The sequence below is a fragment of the Chanodichthys erythropterus genome, chromosome 24 (genome assembly GCF_024489055.1).
Source record: "Chanodichthys erythropterus isolate Z2021 chromosome 24, ASM2448905v1, whole genome shotgun sequence".
NCBI lineage: Eukaryota > Metazoa > Chordata > Actinopteri > Cypriniformes > Xenocyprididae > Chanodichthys > Chanodichthys erythropterus.
In genome coordinates, this window is record NC_090244.1 from 6,505,246 (window position 1) to 6,523,670 (window position 18,425).

The 18,425-nt window shown below is 34.8% G+C and overlaps 1 protein-coding gene across 2 annotated transcripts in view; it reads right to left on the bottom strand.

Moving 5' to 3' along the window:
- The window catches only part of shisal1b (shisa like 1b), a 44,049-nt gene that overhangs the window by 7,456 nt on the left and 18,168 nt on the right, over nucleotides 1-18,425 (bottom strand). Inside the window, exons 2-4 of one of the 2 annotated variants that reach the window (XM_067379928.1) lie at nucleotides 13,101-13,283; nucleotides 10,091-10,304; nucleotides 4,905-5,225 (exon numbers count right to left, since the gene is read on the bottom strand). In XM_067379928.1, the coding sequence (XP_067236029.1) occupies nucleotides 4,905-5,225; nucleotides 10,091-10,304; nucleotides 13,101-13,167 (602 nt within the window). In that variant the 5' untranslated portion in view covers nucleotides 13,168-13,283. Of the gene's footprint in view, nucleotides 1-4,900; nucleotides 5,226-10,090; nucleotides 10,305-13,100; nucleotides 13,284-18,425 lie in introns of those variants that run through there. The other variant, XM_067379927.1, reaches the window with a different exon arrangement.

Below are 18,425 nucleotides of genomic sequence, written 5' to 3' on the forward strand. Positions count from 1 at the left end.
CTCGACCTCAGACAGCACGCCCACGGACTAGTCGCTGGGTTTCACAGAGTTAGCGAGGTTCGTTCGATCAAATACTTGAAAGATGTTCAAGAGTTGTGTTTGAGACACTAAAAGACTTGTCAAAGGCATAATTCATCTTTCTGTCATCTTTTACTCATGTCGTTCCAAACCTGTATGGCTTTCTTTCTTCCGTGGAACACAAAAGAAGATATTTTGAAGAATGTTTGAGCTAATTTTGTCAACAAATTATGTCCCTAAAATGCCTTTTTAACCCTATAATATAAATTGAAATCTGGTTTTAATTCTGGGTTATGAATCCCTGCAAATTCCAATTGCAAAAATATATTGTGTCTATATCATATTATTATATATATATATATATAAAAAAAAAACACATTTAGAGTTGTTTAGCGACAGACAACCAATCATTCGCCACCTCAGTGCTCACCTTATTAAATATTCATTATCTTTGTAACTTTCAGTCACTGTTTCAGCATCCGAGGGAAACCGTCAAAATGTCGAACAACAGCAAAACGCTATTACTGAAGTGATAATTCATGATGAATATGCAAATAAGAACGTTAATGCTTCAATCAATATGACCCAAAACTCCTTTTTGTCATTAACAAGTTTGCAATCACATGGTTCTGGTGACGCGCGAAATTGAGGGCAAACAGTGGAAATTAGAATGGAAGAGATGGAGAAAAGTCCTTTGCTGGTTTAGAAAGGTAGGCTATAAACAGAAAATCACAACATATGTTGGACGCGATCCTTATGTTATGAAGGGGAGCAACTTTTTAGCTGAATTAAAAGACTTTCCTGCCATCGTATATAGAGGATGTGAAGCTGCCGTCACGCCGCGTTCAGTTCTAGTCTGGGTTTGTTTATATCGCGCTGCCTTTCTACTAGTGAAGTTAGAGCAGTATTTAGATTTTCTGTCGTGATTGTGAAAAATGTCGCCATTGTAGGTCATTTATGCTGAATCGAGAATTGTAATAGGAACTCATGATATCGTTCGTGGAAAAAAATGGACGGTAATACAATTTTTGCCTTGGTTGAGAAGGTGAGGGAAGACGACTAGCAAATGTAATAATGTCACTAAATAAACCCACTGCCTTTCACTCAAAATAATCACATACTTTGCTGAGTTTTGTATTTAGTTTTTGTGTAATAATTAACATTATGTTTTAGAGTACGATCACTCGGCTTGTGAATGATTATAACTTGCACACAGCCACTTCAAAACTGTTCACGAGCTTCTATGGGTTTGATTTTGCTTGTCATTTGTTGAAATAAATACAAAAATACAGCGTGTCTGTGTCCTGAACGTGACCCTCCGATTCTCCTCCGTGGTCATATGGGAAAGTGAATATTTACAAAAACAACATTAAAACTAGTTACATTTACATGCTTCTAACAAATAAATGGATCAACTTCTGTCAGCTTGTTGAACACATTTATTTTATATGGACATTTTTCTACTGTACGATGGCTGAAGCAGCAGCGCGTGACACTGTTCTCATAGTAACCAGATCAACGTTGTGAACAGAAAACTACAAAACTGAAGTGAAAATACCAAATTATAATTTAGATAAAATATCTTCTCCTCCCTGCAAACGATAGCATGAAGAATGTCAATATTTAACCAAATCAAACAGGTTAAGCAGGTATCCATAAGTATCAGCAGACGCAAAACGCTATAAAGGCGACAACTTTTAAAGTTAAAAACGAAATAAGTTATAAAAAACGGTTTAAGTTATGTAAATGATATAAACACCACCTGGGTTTTTGATTTTATCGATTTGAGCAACCATAAACAACGCAAAACATGCACATTTTGAGTTTTTGATAGGATTCCTATATCCCTGCCCTCCAGACTCATTCGCGCTGCTGCTGTGACGTCATGTGCAAACAACCTATTAAAAACAAACATGTAAATATCACGCTTATAAGATCTAGTCAAAACCTTCTGAATTGAAGTTTCCTCAACAACAGAAGCTCTTTTTTTTTTATTTTCAAGAGTTTGTAGTGAAGTTTTGTTTACTTTTTAACGTTTTTGACCTGGATATGTCACAATCAAGGACAGCATTCTAGCTAACAGAAAAATGATTCTTGATTGTGACCTAGTTCTGCTAGCAAACGAATCTGGTGTTTATGTAGAAAAGGTATTTTTAAAGTGTTGGATCTGTAGCTTGGGATGATGATGATGCATCTGGTTCATGGCCAAATATGTGTAACCACGCGCTGCCTCGGATGAGAGACATGAGAGTGTGAGTAAAATCCTCTAGAGAGGATCTTAGTTTGTGAGAGTAATGAAAGAATGTGTTTAAGATCAGTACAAGTTAAGCTCAATCCAATGATAATTTTGGATTGTCCCTCATTTTCTTTTAAGAAAATCAAAAAAGTGGTTACAATGAGGTGAATGATGCAGATTTTTGGAGATTTCAAAGCAAGACACTACAGGCAAAACCATTCATTTTCATGCACCAGTCATTTCTGAGGTTTTGGGCTATTTTGCTTTCATAAAATGTCTTCTGTCAGACTGGTGGACCGAAAACATCCAAAATAGTTTGTTTTAACATTAAAGTGTTTATTTTATTACATTTTATGTATTTGCATCTGTAGGTTTCAAATGCAATACACCTCTTTAAAGGCCTTTTTCTCAAAATGAGTTTTTTTTTTTCCCTCAGAAAACTAGACTTCAGCAGCACTTACACTAAAATTTACATTTTTTTCCTATCTATATTCTGAAGGTTTTTACAGAGGGGTTTCTTCATTTAGCATTTGCCTGATTTTATACATTTTATTCCTAAAATAAAATACTGTTGTTGACAGTATTTTCTGATTCATGGAGTAAAAAGAGATAAAAAATGCTGTCTGTAAAAACCTTTAACTCTAATATGTCAACAAAATGAAACCATAATTTATAACCTGGCTTTAGCCAATGTTCAGATTTCTGTTTTGAAAATGAATGCAAATTATTGCATATTTAATTAAATAAATTAATTTGCATCGTTAAACATAATATTAACCATCCAACTGGGGAAGTATGGTGATATCTAGTTAAATTTTTTTACCTGTCTTTACCTGTGGTGTCTTTCATTAAGAAATTATAGGACCCACATTTTCTCATAAATTGTGCATTATTTGATGTTTAAATAGTTTTTAAGGGTGTTAGGCTTTATATCATTGTGTTGTCTTGTAAATCTGGATTCTTAGGGAGGTTTGGATTAGTAAACAATTATTTTTCACATTGAAATCATGTTAATATGCCTATTGTTTATTTTGTGACAATACTATTAAGTATTGTAACTTTTACATAATTTCCCCATTCACTTCCATTGTAAGTGTCTCACTGTAACCCAGATTTGTGCCTTTTTTAAAGAGGACTTTTCAACTTTCTTTAGTGTGTGATGTTGCTGTTTGAGCATTAAAAAGGTTTGCAAAGTTACAAAGTCACTCCAAAGGCAGTTATTCTTTATATCAGCGCACACTGATTCTGAACTCCTTGACATGCTTTGATTGTAGTCTCGAGTTTACAAACACGTCACAATATCCCTCATTTAAATAATTCCCACCCAAGGCATAAATGCAAAATATAGGGGCGTTAGTAGTGTGTTGTCACCATGTCCAAGAGACGCTGAAATGTATAAGAGAATTACAAAATAAAAACGTACCAATGTGAAACATCCTGTTCAAGTTGTGCTTGCAAAGGTGGTTCTGGTTGATCCGCTTGTTCTTCTACATTGTTAGTGTTTAGAAGCTGAAACTTGCGGTTATGGTAGGGGCGTGACATTACGAAACACGCTCGAAGTGGTAAACCAATCACAACATGGTGTACCAGGTGACCAATCAGAGCACATTGCTATCAGAACTAAACGTTTCCCATACAACAACGTAAACCGCTGCTTAACTACCATAGTACGATGCATCGTTAAAGAAATCAACTAGCTAGTCACGACTGTTTCCCAAAACTGTATTATAGTCATGCATAACTTCTTCAAATGTATCCGCTTGAGATCGAATTAAATCCAGGATGTTTTGCTATAAATTTCTATATTTACTAGAGCACGTACGCACATGTGCACTCTTCAAAAATTAAAGGCCAGATTTACTAAACGGCAAATTAGCGTGAGAGCGTGATTCCAAAAAAAGCGCAGATGGGAACGGAAAGTTCTGCACGTGATCTACTGACGACGGGCAAATTAAAGAACATGGATGCAGCCAGATTATTTCCATAACGATGAACGCAATCTACCAAGAGCATCGCAAATTAGCGTCTGGTTAAAGACAAGCTTATTTGCGCTGTAAATAATGGCACAAATTCCAGTAAACGGACTAGCACAAACCTTAGTAAATCACCTAGCATGATTCATTTGAATACTCTCCTCTCATAAATTTTGCATCTGAAAGGGAAATTCCTACAAATGCATATTCAACATAAGGTCAGCCGCAAAAATAACTGTGTCCATGCTGTTTCAGAGCATTCACTGCATGTCTTTAATAAATTCTAACTGTAGTTTTTGACGTCAAAAGATGGTTTGCGCCGGCACAAGCTGTTAGTAAATCTGGTACTAAATCTTTTGACAAACTAAAAGACGGAAATTATATATATATATATATATTTGAAATAAAAGATATTGATTGTACTGAATGCTTATTTTGCTCAAGATAAGGATAAGTCCACATGTCATGCAAACATGAGACAATGCAACAGGTTGAGAGCTGTCGTTGTTGTTTGTGAATGTTCGTTGAAACTATGAAACATTGATTAGAACTATGCTGATAACAATGGAACTTGCGACCATAGAAAATCTATTCTAACAGTTTTTATTTTAGAGACAATAGAAAATCTATTCTAGTAGTCACTAGAACTAAATCAAAGTACGGTTAGTTTCACTCACCAGGCCGTTGTCGTATTGTGTGTGGTTTGTGTCGGACTCTGTGCGTCTCCTGTCAGGCTGTGTCTGGCCTGACTGCAGCCGTGTTGATGTGTCTCTTGAGGTTGTGATGAGGGTTGAGCGGGCCGCCCATCTCTTTCCTCCTGTCCGTCGCCGTGCCACTGACCGCGGGCCTGTTTCAGCCAGCGGCCCCCCAGTCCGCACTTTTCCAGATAAACCCGGCACACTTCATAGTTCATGGCCGAGTAATAGAGAAAATCAAGTGCTAGTAGCACCATAACGAAGAACCCATAGATCCACACGCCGATTAATGCAGAGTAATTGCTGCGACAGAGAAAAAAGGGAAAAGTAGATACACTTAATTTTTAATGTGGTCATAAACAAGCATTTATACGACATACAGTATCAAAAAGCCTTGAGGAGTAGATGGAAACTCTTAAGCAGCACTAGTGGTCTTATAAAAGTTAAAGTACTTCAATAAATTCAAACTTCATTAACATTATATGAGGCATTTAGTGTTAATAAACCACTTTACAGTTCCTTCTGAAGTAAATCCCATACACAGACGAAAAGAAAACTTCCACGTTTTTGATGAAGCACAGGCCTTGTGCTGTCAGACAAGGCCACAACTGACAGGGACAATATTGAGGGCTCCATAATATATGATGTTATTAGAGCCAGGAGCAAAGGGGAACAGATGCCATGTGTGTGATATCAGAACTCTTTGATGCTGGTACCCAGAGTCCAACATGAGCACTCGCCCGAATGTGAGGGAAACTGGATTTGTCGAGTATATTAAAAAGAATTACTGGCTAGCTTTAACATTTTAAATTGATTGCAATATTATACATTTTGATAGTTGGAACCTCACTTTTATATTTGATGTGAAACAAATAATAAAAAAAACAGTTTATTATCAGATGTTTAGTTAGGGAAATAACTTTTTTTTTCATTGTTGTAACTCACCAGCAATAACTGGTGCCAAAATAGATTTAAGAGGAAGAACATCAAAGTGGGTCACAATGTTTTTGTTGAAGTGATTGGCTTGTCTATTATTTGATGCAAAATGACCTGCACTATTTTCCCACAAATATAAAAAAACAACAAACATACAAAAAAACAAGCAACAGTATTTAATCAAAATATTTATATACATTATTGATATTATTATATTACATATTGATTTAATTAAGCTGTTATGATCTGAATTGTGATTATTATGAATGATAGATGTTTGATATTGTATTATTAATAATAATCTATATGGCAAATTATATTTGAAAATTTTACCTCTGTGAAAATATTTTATATACAAATATTAAAATGATTAATATTATTATATTAAGTATTAAGATTTGAGTTGCGATTATTATGATTTATAGATTTTTGATACTTTTGATACTAATAATAAATATTTTCTATGACAAATTGTTTTAATGTTTAATTATATAAAAATATTAAAATGATTAATAGAATTATAATAAATATTAATTTAAGCTATTATGATCCAAATTGTGATTTATTAATTATAGATTTTTTTTATATTTTAATAATAATAATATTAATAATATTTTCTATATGACAAATTATATTTGGCCATTGTGTCACTATTGGTGTGAAATTATACACACACACACACACATACATACACACATACATACATACATACATACATACATACATACATACATACATACATGCATGCATGCATGCATGCATATATATATATATATATATATATATATATATATATATATATATATATATATATATATATATATATATATATATATATATATAAAATTATATACCAGACTCTTATGTTTAGGTTCACTTTAATGACAATAAAAAGATTAATAGTCAGTTATTGAAATGCCTCATTTTCAAAAATGTCACTTTAGTCAATTCATTGGTATTTAACAAATTTGACTATTTTTCCAAAAGTATATGGACTTTTGAAAAAATAGTCAAATTTGTTAAATACCAATTAATTGACTAAAGTGACATTTTTGAAAATAAGGCATTTCAATAACTGACTCCTTTTTTCACCTCCATTCCACCTCTTTGGACAAAAAAAGTCAGTTTCTGTCAGTTTTACAGCAGCAAAAGGAACACTGTTGTGTTTACTTGCCGCTCACGAAATCTTGTCATTGTCACTGTAACAATGGACAAAACATGATGATAACTTGCAGCTCGGCAATTGAAAGCAGACTCATACGCACACCGTCATTCATCTTGAAATCATATGGTTTGATTTGCATCTTCCGATTGGTTCATCTGTGGAGTTAGTGGCATTTGCTCATGTAGGAAAGTGGCGTTTAGCAGTTTCTGCAAACAAACCGGTATTTCTGAATGGGCTGACGCTGGGATTTAGCGGATTTGAAGAGAAAGTATTTGATGAACGTATACTAGCTATGTGCAGAGAGCATATCATTTTTGATGGAGGTGACATTTAGCGGCTTGCATCTGAAATCTTTATATATTGATGACAACACAATTTTTTTATTCTGGGCCATAATCGCACAAACTTATCTTGGGTTGTTGACGCTGGTGTGGCATTATCTCATTCTAACCTTGACTCATAATAGCCAGATGCACAATAACTCAGATCTATGACTTTATATGCCAAAGCTTTATACGTCCAAAGTCTCGGCTGCTTTTGAGACTCTGTGAGGGTGGTTTCACCTCAGGCCATCAGTAAATATCACTGGCTGCATCCTGCTGACCACAGATGAGAATGAAATGGCTTCCCATCAGGACATCCGCCCTTTCAGTAACTTGCAGTCTGCCTGAGAGCGCAGCAGCACACCATGGTCCGAGACATTTCCACATCATTAGCTGTCATGAGACCGTCTCAGAGGGATGATGCGAGGCCGTTACGCTGATCTGAGAGCTCTTCATATTTTCAGTTAATATTTGATGAGAATAGAAGCGTTTCATAGTGTTTCATAAAGTAAACAGAGCAGGTGTAACCTCTGGCCAAAAAACAAATTTAGCTTTTATACTCTCTCAAGAAATCTTTCACCTCTGAAACTACTTTCCTGCTGATGCAATCAAGGAAGTAGGGGCAGAGGAAAAAAATTAACCAATATTATTGCAGTGTTGAAATACTTGATTCTGATCGTGACATACTGATGTCAGCTATAGATAATGATGTGCATACAATGATTTTTCTATGTAGCTATTTATTTAATCGAATCTTACATAACACTTCATAATTTCAAATCAAATTAAAGGGTTAGTTCACACTGTAAAAAATGACCGTGATTTTAACAGTAAAAGACTGTAAAAATGCTGCGGTGAAAAACTGTCAATTGGTTTACAGAAAGTTTCCGTACTATATACGGTGAATAACTGTAATAGATCTAACGGTACATTTAATGTAATTTTACGGTAAAATACCGTTAAATTCAGTTTTTGGAAGTGAAAAATAACAATTCATTGTAAAATTTACAGTGAAAAACCATAAATTAACATTCCCACAATTCCCTGCGTGACACTTCACATTTGATATATTTTCGTTGAAATAACTCTGTTTCTTCTTAGTTTTTCTCATTTTTTTCTAATCAGTTATGTACATTAGGGTTTTATGTTACATCTAATGTTGTTAAATTAATGTTTATTGCATTTTTAAAATTTCATGCATGTTACCATGATGGTGTTTAGTGTGTGTGTGAATGACACTGTGTGCACCTTCTATATGTTAGTGTTGTCCTTCTCAGCTTGTGGAAAATCTGCTTGTGATGAACTTTGATTCATCATGTGACTCTCATCACCACTGTGTTTGGTGACTGTCAGTGTATTATAAAGGTACAAAACAGATATTAGTACTTCATTAGGTTGGTAAATTAACATTATATCAGTTAATGAAATATGTTATTTTACCGTCAATTTAACAGATTTTTTTTTACGTTGCTACTGTATTTTTTACGGTAAAGTCCTGGCAAACACTGCTGCCGTTTTTTTTACCGTAAATTTTACTGGGATTTTTTTACAATGCACCCAAAAATGAAAATTCTGTCAAGAATTACCATCTAGTGATGGGCGATTTCAAAACACTGCTTCATGAAGCTTCGAAGCTTTACGAATCTTTTGTTTCGAATCACTAGCTTGTGTCAAACTGCCAAAATCATGCTCTGAACCAATGATTCGAAATAAAAGATTCGTAAAGCTTCAAAGAATACATCTTTAGTAGCTTTCTGGGCATTTGAAAATGTAAATTATCTTGCTGTCAATGGAGGCCTCACTGAGCCATCAGATTTTATCAAAAATATCTTAATTTGTATTCTGAAGATTAACAAAGGACTTATTAATTCAGGGATGATGTGTGAAATGTGACAGAAATAATGGTGGCGATGGTGGCATTTCACAGGGTTGCTAATGCAAAGCCAAAATGTACAAATGACTAAACATATGATCAGTTGCTTCAGTTGCAATCAGGCCAGCTCACAATGACTATATCAGCATATAAGCACTGACTTCACTGCTTTACAACAACATATGCATTATTGCGGAGAAAAATCTAACATAGAAAGGATCTGCTCCTTTAGTCTTTTGATTCGGCAATGCACAAGAGTTTGCTGTGAAACACTATTGCAATTGCTCAAACGCAAATTATTTTAAAAAACGTAAAAAGGTCAAGACCTCAACTAAAACAAACCCTGACCACCACGATGGTGGCATAATTTATTGACCAATAAAACACCAACATTTAAACCTCTGTTAATTCTCAGTAAGAAATTATTTAGACATGTGACAGAAATAAAGTCAATATGGTTAGTAATAGGTAAATCAGATCTTTTAATCAGATCTTGAGAGATTTAATGTCTTTTACCTTCAGTTGATTTTAATTAAATGGTTTTGGCTGAAGTAACTTGTAGTTCTTGTGTTTCGCTTTTCTTCAGTTATTCTGCTTGTTAACAGCAGGTGTTCATCATTAATGTTCAATCATCCCTTAATTAATAGCTTAATTATCCCATTAACTTTAACTCTGCTTCAGTGTTATTTCAACATTATTCAGAGAGGGACCAAATGTTGATTTAACTCTGTGGATTTTACTGTGCACACTGTTAGTGTCAACACAAGATCCAGGATCACTGTATTGAATCATAAGATAAAAATTACTTGGTGCATCTTTTCCCCAGTATAATAATCCGGAGTCAACACCATGTTTCTTGTTGTTAACTCACTTGTGAGCATAGCCGTCCGGTGAGGTGGTCAGGTTGACCTGCATGACTGTTTGGAACTCGGTCTCGTTGCAGCAATACTTGAAGGCTGTGTTGTTATGGTGACAGCAGAACATGTACGTCTTGTTGTCCGAGAGACGGGGACAGTGGAATCCAAAGTGATAGCGCTCCTTGTGGTCGAAGTAAGGCTCACACACCCGAAAGTGAGCAGAGAAAGCTGTGCGAGAAGGATAAACAGGACTGTTACATGTGTAAACTGACTTACTGAAGGGATAGTTCACCCAAACCATATTTTGAAGAATATGGGTAAACAAAAGGTTGATGGGCCCCATTGACTTCCATAGTATGGGAGGAAAAGAAGATATGGAGGTCAATGGCGCACATTAACTTTTTGGTTTGCACACTACTCCAAAGATAATATAATATAATATAATATAATATAATATAATATAATATAATATAATATAATATAATATAATATAATATGATATGATATGATATGATATGATATGATATGATATAATATAATATACTATCATGGTCCATTGGTTATTTTGCTTAGATGAGAAAAAAAGGACAATTGTAATCAGATTTTTTTAGACTTATTGTAAACAATTCATCAGTACACACCGTTCCAAAGATATAATATATATTAAAATGTGTCATATTAAAGAAATGCCAGATTCATGGTCACTTTGTGAGTTTTTCACTTTAATATAATAGTGCATGGATTCAGGCAGGATTTGAACATTTATTGCTTGCTTGAGGACCACTGCTTAAATTGTTTTTGTGCATTAGCCATCATTTCAATTTCAAACCACTGATCTTCAGCCAAGTCTTTTAATTAATAAGATAGTGAATAACTGAATTTTAGTTGTAATTCAACCCTGATTTAATGATGCTCACCACATTTAGTGGACCTCTCAGAAATGGAAATGAAATTGGATGGTAAAAACGTGCATGGAATAATTTCTCACTGATTCGGACACATGCACAAAGGAAACGCAACAAGGGTTGGTGGTTTTTTTCATATGACAGTCGTAGTTCTGCTTCATTATTCATCTCCGTATTCAAAACAGAGAGTGACAGCGAGGTCTGAGCGGCTAACCCGTGTTGACACGATTCACCCTGAACAACTCAAACACAACAACAGCTCACAGACATCATGCTAGAAAGAGTAGTTTTCATCCCAGTCAGCACCACACTTGTTTTGAATTTTAATTTCTATGCGATTCAGCCTAATTAGCTCAGATAAAAAACGAAACCTTAATTTCCTTTCAGACAAAGGTCTTTATGATAAATCTTCATGCTTCATATACGACTCATGTAGATAAATTAAAATGTTCTTCAATTTCAGCTCAAGTTTGTATTCTTTCAGGCTCAACCAGAATTAATTAGACAAATGTTAGAGGAACAATAACTAGAGCTTAAGTTTCAAAACTAATTTAAATAGGGTGCAAATTATGAAGGTTTTGAGGTGGTTTAATTAAGTCTTGAAGGAAGATAACGCAAAAGGCTGGGAGTCTGAAGATTTACAAATATTAAATATTCTCTATGTATCACATAATGAACGTTTCGGAAAAAAAAAATGTTTTAGATATGCTACTTCACCAATAGACCATATAAAATATCTAAAAAAAAAAGAAGATTTAAAATATATGTAACAAGCATTGTTTAAACAACAAAATCAGAAATGGACTTTAACTGTTAAATTAGCATTTGACGAATGAGCCAGCATGTTTACTTGGTTTTTCTCACAACAGCGGAGACAACTTTTGGTCATACTACGAATAAGAGTAACAACAAAACGTTGTATTTTTGTACAATAAAGAAAACAAATAAGCACTTTCTGCCGTCTCCATCTCCTTTCTGGAGCGCATCACAATAATGAACCGAAACTTAATGTATTTATTTTCATGAATAATAATAAAAAAAACATTTTTAATTAAACCCCCACCATGGCACAACATCTAAAGACTCGTGACACCATCGTTGTTTGCTTCATGATGATTTTCTCCATGCTGTCCAAGACTTTAAACTCTGCTGCGGGGAGAATGACTCACGCCTGTCTTTAATAATTAAAGAGGTTTTTCGATTTGATCCAGCTTTATGACCTCTAATCTCACACAATCCCGCCACCCGATCAATGTAAAAGCTGGAAGCCTTAGTCTCCCAGCGGAGGTAAAACTCACTGCAAGACATCGTCTAAAAATCAGCTCCAGATGGACAATGGACAAGACAAATTGGACAGCTTAGAGATTCTGGGAAAAGAATGGCCGCATGAGAGTAAATCTGATAAGAGGATGTTTCTTCATCTATGGGCATCTTTGTGTCCCACAGGTTGATTTTTATTGAAACAAATAGGTTTTGACTTTGCTGTGGTCACTTTAAATCTATCCTGAACCTTGTCTTTATCATTTATTTTTTCTACTTAATGTTTTACTACATTTTTAGAATTATAATCAACACAAACACACATGCATTTACTGTGTGATTTAACTGAGAAATATTACATTCAAACCAAACCAAACATTTTCAATAAAATCAACATTAACATCTAAACCTCTGTTAATTTGTGTGTTTCTCTTTCCTTCAGTGATTACGCTTGTTATCATCAGGTATCTTCAATGTTGACAAAATAAATAATTAAAGAGTTCTTAATTACAATAGATGTCTGTTATTCAGAAATTTTGTTTGAATTGTACTTAGATTTTACTCGTTTTAAATGGTTGACATTTAAGGAATTAATTTGATTAATTATAATTCAATTCTATTTGTTGAATTTAATTAATAATATTGCTTGTAATCTGTTGGCAAAATTTTATAGAGTAGATATAGCATATTACTTTTTACAGTGCAGGACCAATAGTGAAACATGTATCTGCTTCTGAATACCGTGTCAGTTTTAGATATTTCTCAGGTTTTCTGATGGCTGTGTTTGAGCATATCAGCAGAATTCAGACACCAGGTATATAATGAACCGCCATTAAACCATCTGCACACTTCATCTTACCTGTAGTAGACAGAACGAGGAAGATGATGGTCAGGATGTTGAAGGAGTGATGATTGGTGACACTCATCTTCTTGTCCTCCCTCAGGGGAGGATGGAGACATGAAGCCTGACAGCTTCAGCTGCTTCCAGATGTCATCTTTATCTTCAGCTTCTGTTCATGACTGCGACAGTTTGCCAGCACACCTGTAGCGGAAGAGGGCAGGTGTTATGATCACGCCAAGACATCTGTACGGTACAATCTGGCATTTCTCATGTCTTTCTTTAATCCAAGATTGCACAATCCTACTACTGGAGGTTCACTTTATTTCCATCTCTGCTCCACCACACCTAGCCTTAATTTAAGTAAACCCAACCTAAAAAGCTGCCAGAATTCAAAGCCGCCCGTAATGATACAAGATTAGCGCATATGAATGCCACCAGATTTAATTTAGGATGTTTTCCTATATATATATATATATATATATATATATATATATATATATATAATTTAAATATATATTTAAATGTAAAATATTTCCTAAATGTATACGTGTGTGTGTGTATTTATATATACATAATAAATATACACAGTTATTTATTTTGTATGCGATTAATCATGATTAATTGTTTGACAGCACTAAGATATTTTTGTTAGCTGGGTTCTGTACATTTTGTACTTCTTTCGGTTTTGTGACAGATGGTAAACAAAATTATTGTGCATTTCTGACACACTGTAAACACGAATAAGTTAGGCTAACTATGGGGTTATGATATACTCAATTTTAAGTAAGCAGAACTATCAAGTTTTGAGTTTGTAGTACTCATGCAAGTTAATTGCTCCTAACTTGAAGTTAGCAAACTCATACATTTTGATAGCAATTAAAAGATTTAGTTAATTCACTTTGTTTTATTTTGAGTTCTGGCAAATCAAATGAGTTATTATTGAGATTAAAGGAACACTCCACTTTTTTTGAAAATAGGCTCATTTTCCAACTCCCCTAGAGTTAAACAGTTGAGTTTTACCGTTTTCAAATCCATTCAGCCGATCTCCGGTTCTGGCGGTACCACTTTTAGCATAGCTTAGCATAGTTCATTGAATCTGATTAGACCGTTAGCATCGCGCTTAAAAATGACCAAAGAGTTTTGATATTTTTCCTATTTAAAACTTGACTCTTCTGTAGTTAAATTGTGTACTAAGACCGACAGAAAATGAAAAATTGCGATTTTCTAGGCTGATATGGCTAGGAACTACACTCTCATTCCAGCGTAATAATCAAGGAACTTTGATGCCGTACCATGGCTATAGCAGGCGCAATGATATTACGCAGCGTCTCTCACATTCGTCTCCATGGTTGCAAGGCACGTTCCCTGTGCAAGCAGGGGCTCACGGGCGCTGCGTAATATCATTGCACTGCTGCAGCCATGGAACGGCAGCAAAGTTCCTTGATTATTACGCCTGAATGAGAGTATAGTTCCTAGCCATATCAGCCTAGAAAATCACAACTTTTTATTTTCCGTCGGTCTTAGTACACGATTTAACTACAGAAGAGTCAAGTTTTAAATAGGAAAAATATCAAAACTCTTTGGTCATTTTTAAGCGCGATGCTAACGGTCTAATCAGATTCAATGAACTATGCTAAGCTATGCTAAAAGTGGTACCGCCAGACCCAGAGATCGGCTGAATGAATTCGAAAACGGTAAAACTCAACTGTTTAACTCTAGGGGAGTTGGAAAATGAGCCTATTTTCAAAAAAAGTGGAGTGTTCCTTTAAGCGTGGAATAAACAAATAAATTTACTTCGATTTTTTGCTTAAAATATTCAAACAAACCTCAGTAACTTCTATAGAATTAGATTAATCACCGCCAAAATAAAAGTTTGTATATAATATATGCGTGTATAATGTAATATTGATATATTACACAAATTTCTTAAATATATACATGTATGTGCGTGTATTATATACATAATATAATATACACAGAACATTCACATATATTTTGTAAACGCATACTTTTATTTTGGAGGCAATTAATTGCGATTAATCGATTTTACAGCCTTAAAATGTTTTGCTCTGGTGCAAGCTGTTAGTAAATCTGGCCCAAAGTATAGTATTATAAATAAAGCCTACATTTTTTTTTTTTTTAATGAAACTATAAAAAACTTTTCTAGATTAATGATGTTAATAACTCATCACATTCTGTGAAAAGGGTCCAACTGCACAGTGTGCGACAGACTTTATTGGGCTTTGGTTTTGTACTAAATTACCAGTTGTTTTGTGGCTGATTTTGAAAGCGTTTTAAATGGAATCAGTGTGGTTAATCTTCATGCTGTGATTGTTCATTTTGAGCCTGTGATGGATATAATGTTTATTCTTGCAACTGTTTGGCAATTTCATCTCATTTGGGCTGATTGTGCTGCTCTGTAGGAGAAGGAAACCCAAGACAAACCCCAGACACATTCGTTCTTTCTCTCAGTGTTTTGCTCTTCTTTGTTTTCTGTGCATTCTGTGGATGAAGGCAGATCTAAAAAATATCCTTGTGGAAGATGATATGTTGTTGGGTGTATTTCTCAAAACACTATACATCTGCTAGTTTAGTTGCTGGGGAAGATGAATGGAGCTTCTGCTACAGGCCTGTGTGAGTTTCTGCTTTTGATCTCAGTCACTGAATTGGAGTAGGATTCCCCAACAGTTTGACAAAACAAGTTCATGCTTTACACGCAGGTATGTTTAATGCGTCGAATGGCATTTAAGTGGCTCTCTTTAAAGTAGAACATGTTGAACTCAGCAATATCAGGTTATGCAGCTTTTACATAGAATGAGGCATGTGATTGGACAGGAGGGGATCATGATATCAGCAAAAAGGTTTCTACATTTTGATGAAACATTATAAAGCCTGTATTTATAATGTGCACAATAACATTTATTTATGTTTAAATAGTTGTAAATGTGGTAGTTTATAATTTTTGTAATTCAATTATTTTTTGTACAGGTGCTGGTCATATAATTGGAAATATCATCAAAAAGTTTATTTATTTCACTAATTCCATTTAAAAAGTGAAATTTGTATATTATATTCATTCATTACACACAGACTAATATATGTCAAATGTTTATTTCTTTTAATTTTGATGATTATAACTGACAACTAAGGAAAATCCCAAATTCAGTATCTCAGAAAATTAGAATATTACTTAAGACCAATACAAAGAAAGGAGTTTTAGAAATCTTGGCCAAGTGAAAAGTATGAACATGAAAAGTATGAGCGTGTACAGCACTCAATACTTAGTTGGGGATCCTTTTGCCTGAATTACTGCAGCAATGTGGCGTGGCATGGAGTCGATCAGTCTGTGGCACTGCTCAGGTGTTATGAAAGCCTAGATTGCTCTGATAGTGGCCTTCAGCTCTTCTGCATTGTTGGGTCTGGCATATCGCATCTTCCTCTTCACAATACCCCATAGATTTTCTATGGGGTTAAGGTCAGGCGAGTTTGCTGGTCAATTAACAACAGGGATACCATGGTCCTTAAACCAGGTACTGGCAGCTTTGGCACTGTGTGCAGGAGCCAAGTCTTGTTGGAAAAAATGAAAATCTGCATCTCCATAAAGTTGGTCAGCAGCAGGAAGCATGAAGTGCTCTAAAACTTCCTTGTATATGGCTACGTTGACCTTGGACCTCAGAAAAAACAGTGGACCAACACCGGCAGATGACATGGCACCCCAAACCATCAGTGACTGTGGAAACTTTACACTGGACCTCAAGCAACGTGGGTTGTGTGCCTCTCCTCTCTTCCTCCAGACTCTAGGACCCTGATTTCCAAAGGAAATGCAAAATTTACTTTAATCAGAGAACATAACTTTGAACCACTCAGCAGCAGTTTAGTCCTTTTTGTCTTTAGCCACTTCTGACACTGTCTGTTGTTCAAGAGTGGCTTGACACAAGGAATGCGACAGCTGAAACCCATGTCTTGCATATGTCTGTGCGTAGTGGTTCTTGAAGCACTGACTCCAGCTGCAGTCCACTCTTTATGAATCTCCCCCACATTTTTGAATGGGTTTTGTTTCACAATCCTCTCCAGGGTGCGGTTATCCCTATTGTTGTACGCTTTTTTCTACCACATCTTTTCCTTCCCTTCCCTTCTAGACTGAGAGACCAATTAAAGGCCTTTGCAGGTGTTTTGAGTTAATTAGCTGATTAGAGTGTGGCACCAGGTGTCTTCAATATTGAACCTTTTCACAATATTCTAATTTTCTGAGATACTGAATTTGGGATTTTCCTTAGTTGTCAGTTATAATCATCAAAATTAAAAGAAATAAACATTTGAAATATATCAGTCTGTGTGTAATGAATGAATATAATATAAAAGTTTCACTTTTTGAATGGAATTAGTGAAATAAATAAACTTTTTGATTATATTCTAATTATAAGACCAGCACCTGTACTTTCTTAACATGTGCATGGTTTTATTGTGTACAATTAATCAGAACACATTTGTTTTATATATATTTCATAAAAAAGGACAACTTTAGACATTTATTAAAGGAAGCAGGGGAAAAAGAAATAAATTTAACTAAAAAAAACAAAAAAAACACCATAAAGTTTGTGAAACAGCCAAGATTTGAGAGAAAAAAATTAATTTGATATCAAGCCAGAAAAGGGATATTACACAGAAATGTCAGGAAATTGTATCCGAGAAACTTTCACGTCTTTTAACTTTTATCTTAGTCAACAGAATGGATATTTGCCTAAGCCCCAGAAATAATTATAACATTTAAAAGGAACATGCTAATCAGCTCTTAAATCATTAATAAAGGAAGTAATAAAGTGCAGCGGCTAATAATACGCTTGATTTAGCAGTCTTTATCTCTGTGCCAGAGTTGAAATGTTAACATGAAATATTAGACTGCGCCTCTGAATGTGTCAGCTGTCTTCATGAGAACATTTGTGCCGAGAGGCTCACCGCGGCTTTCTGTTGATTATGAACGGAGCGAGAACAAGCCAAGAACATCATGTAATATTTTTAGTATTTTAATTTGGTGTTGAGTGTCAGAATGTGACATTTCTCCTTTTCTACAGAATTCATAACTAGCTATTGTTCCTCTTTCTCTGCAGTGATTGCTTCTGAAAAACAGCATTTTTCTTTTTCTCCTTTACTGATAATGTCCAGCAAATTGAAATTAAAGTCCTAGGTGTAGAAGATCATGTTATCCATACATTATACTCTGGATAAGATTATTACCTCGGCTTGGCTAGAGGGTTGTGGATTGTTGCTAGGACGTTGCTATGCAGCATTTTGAATCTGTCATCTGTCTGTTGTTCTATCTATCTATCTATCTATCTATAGATC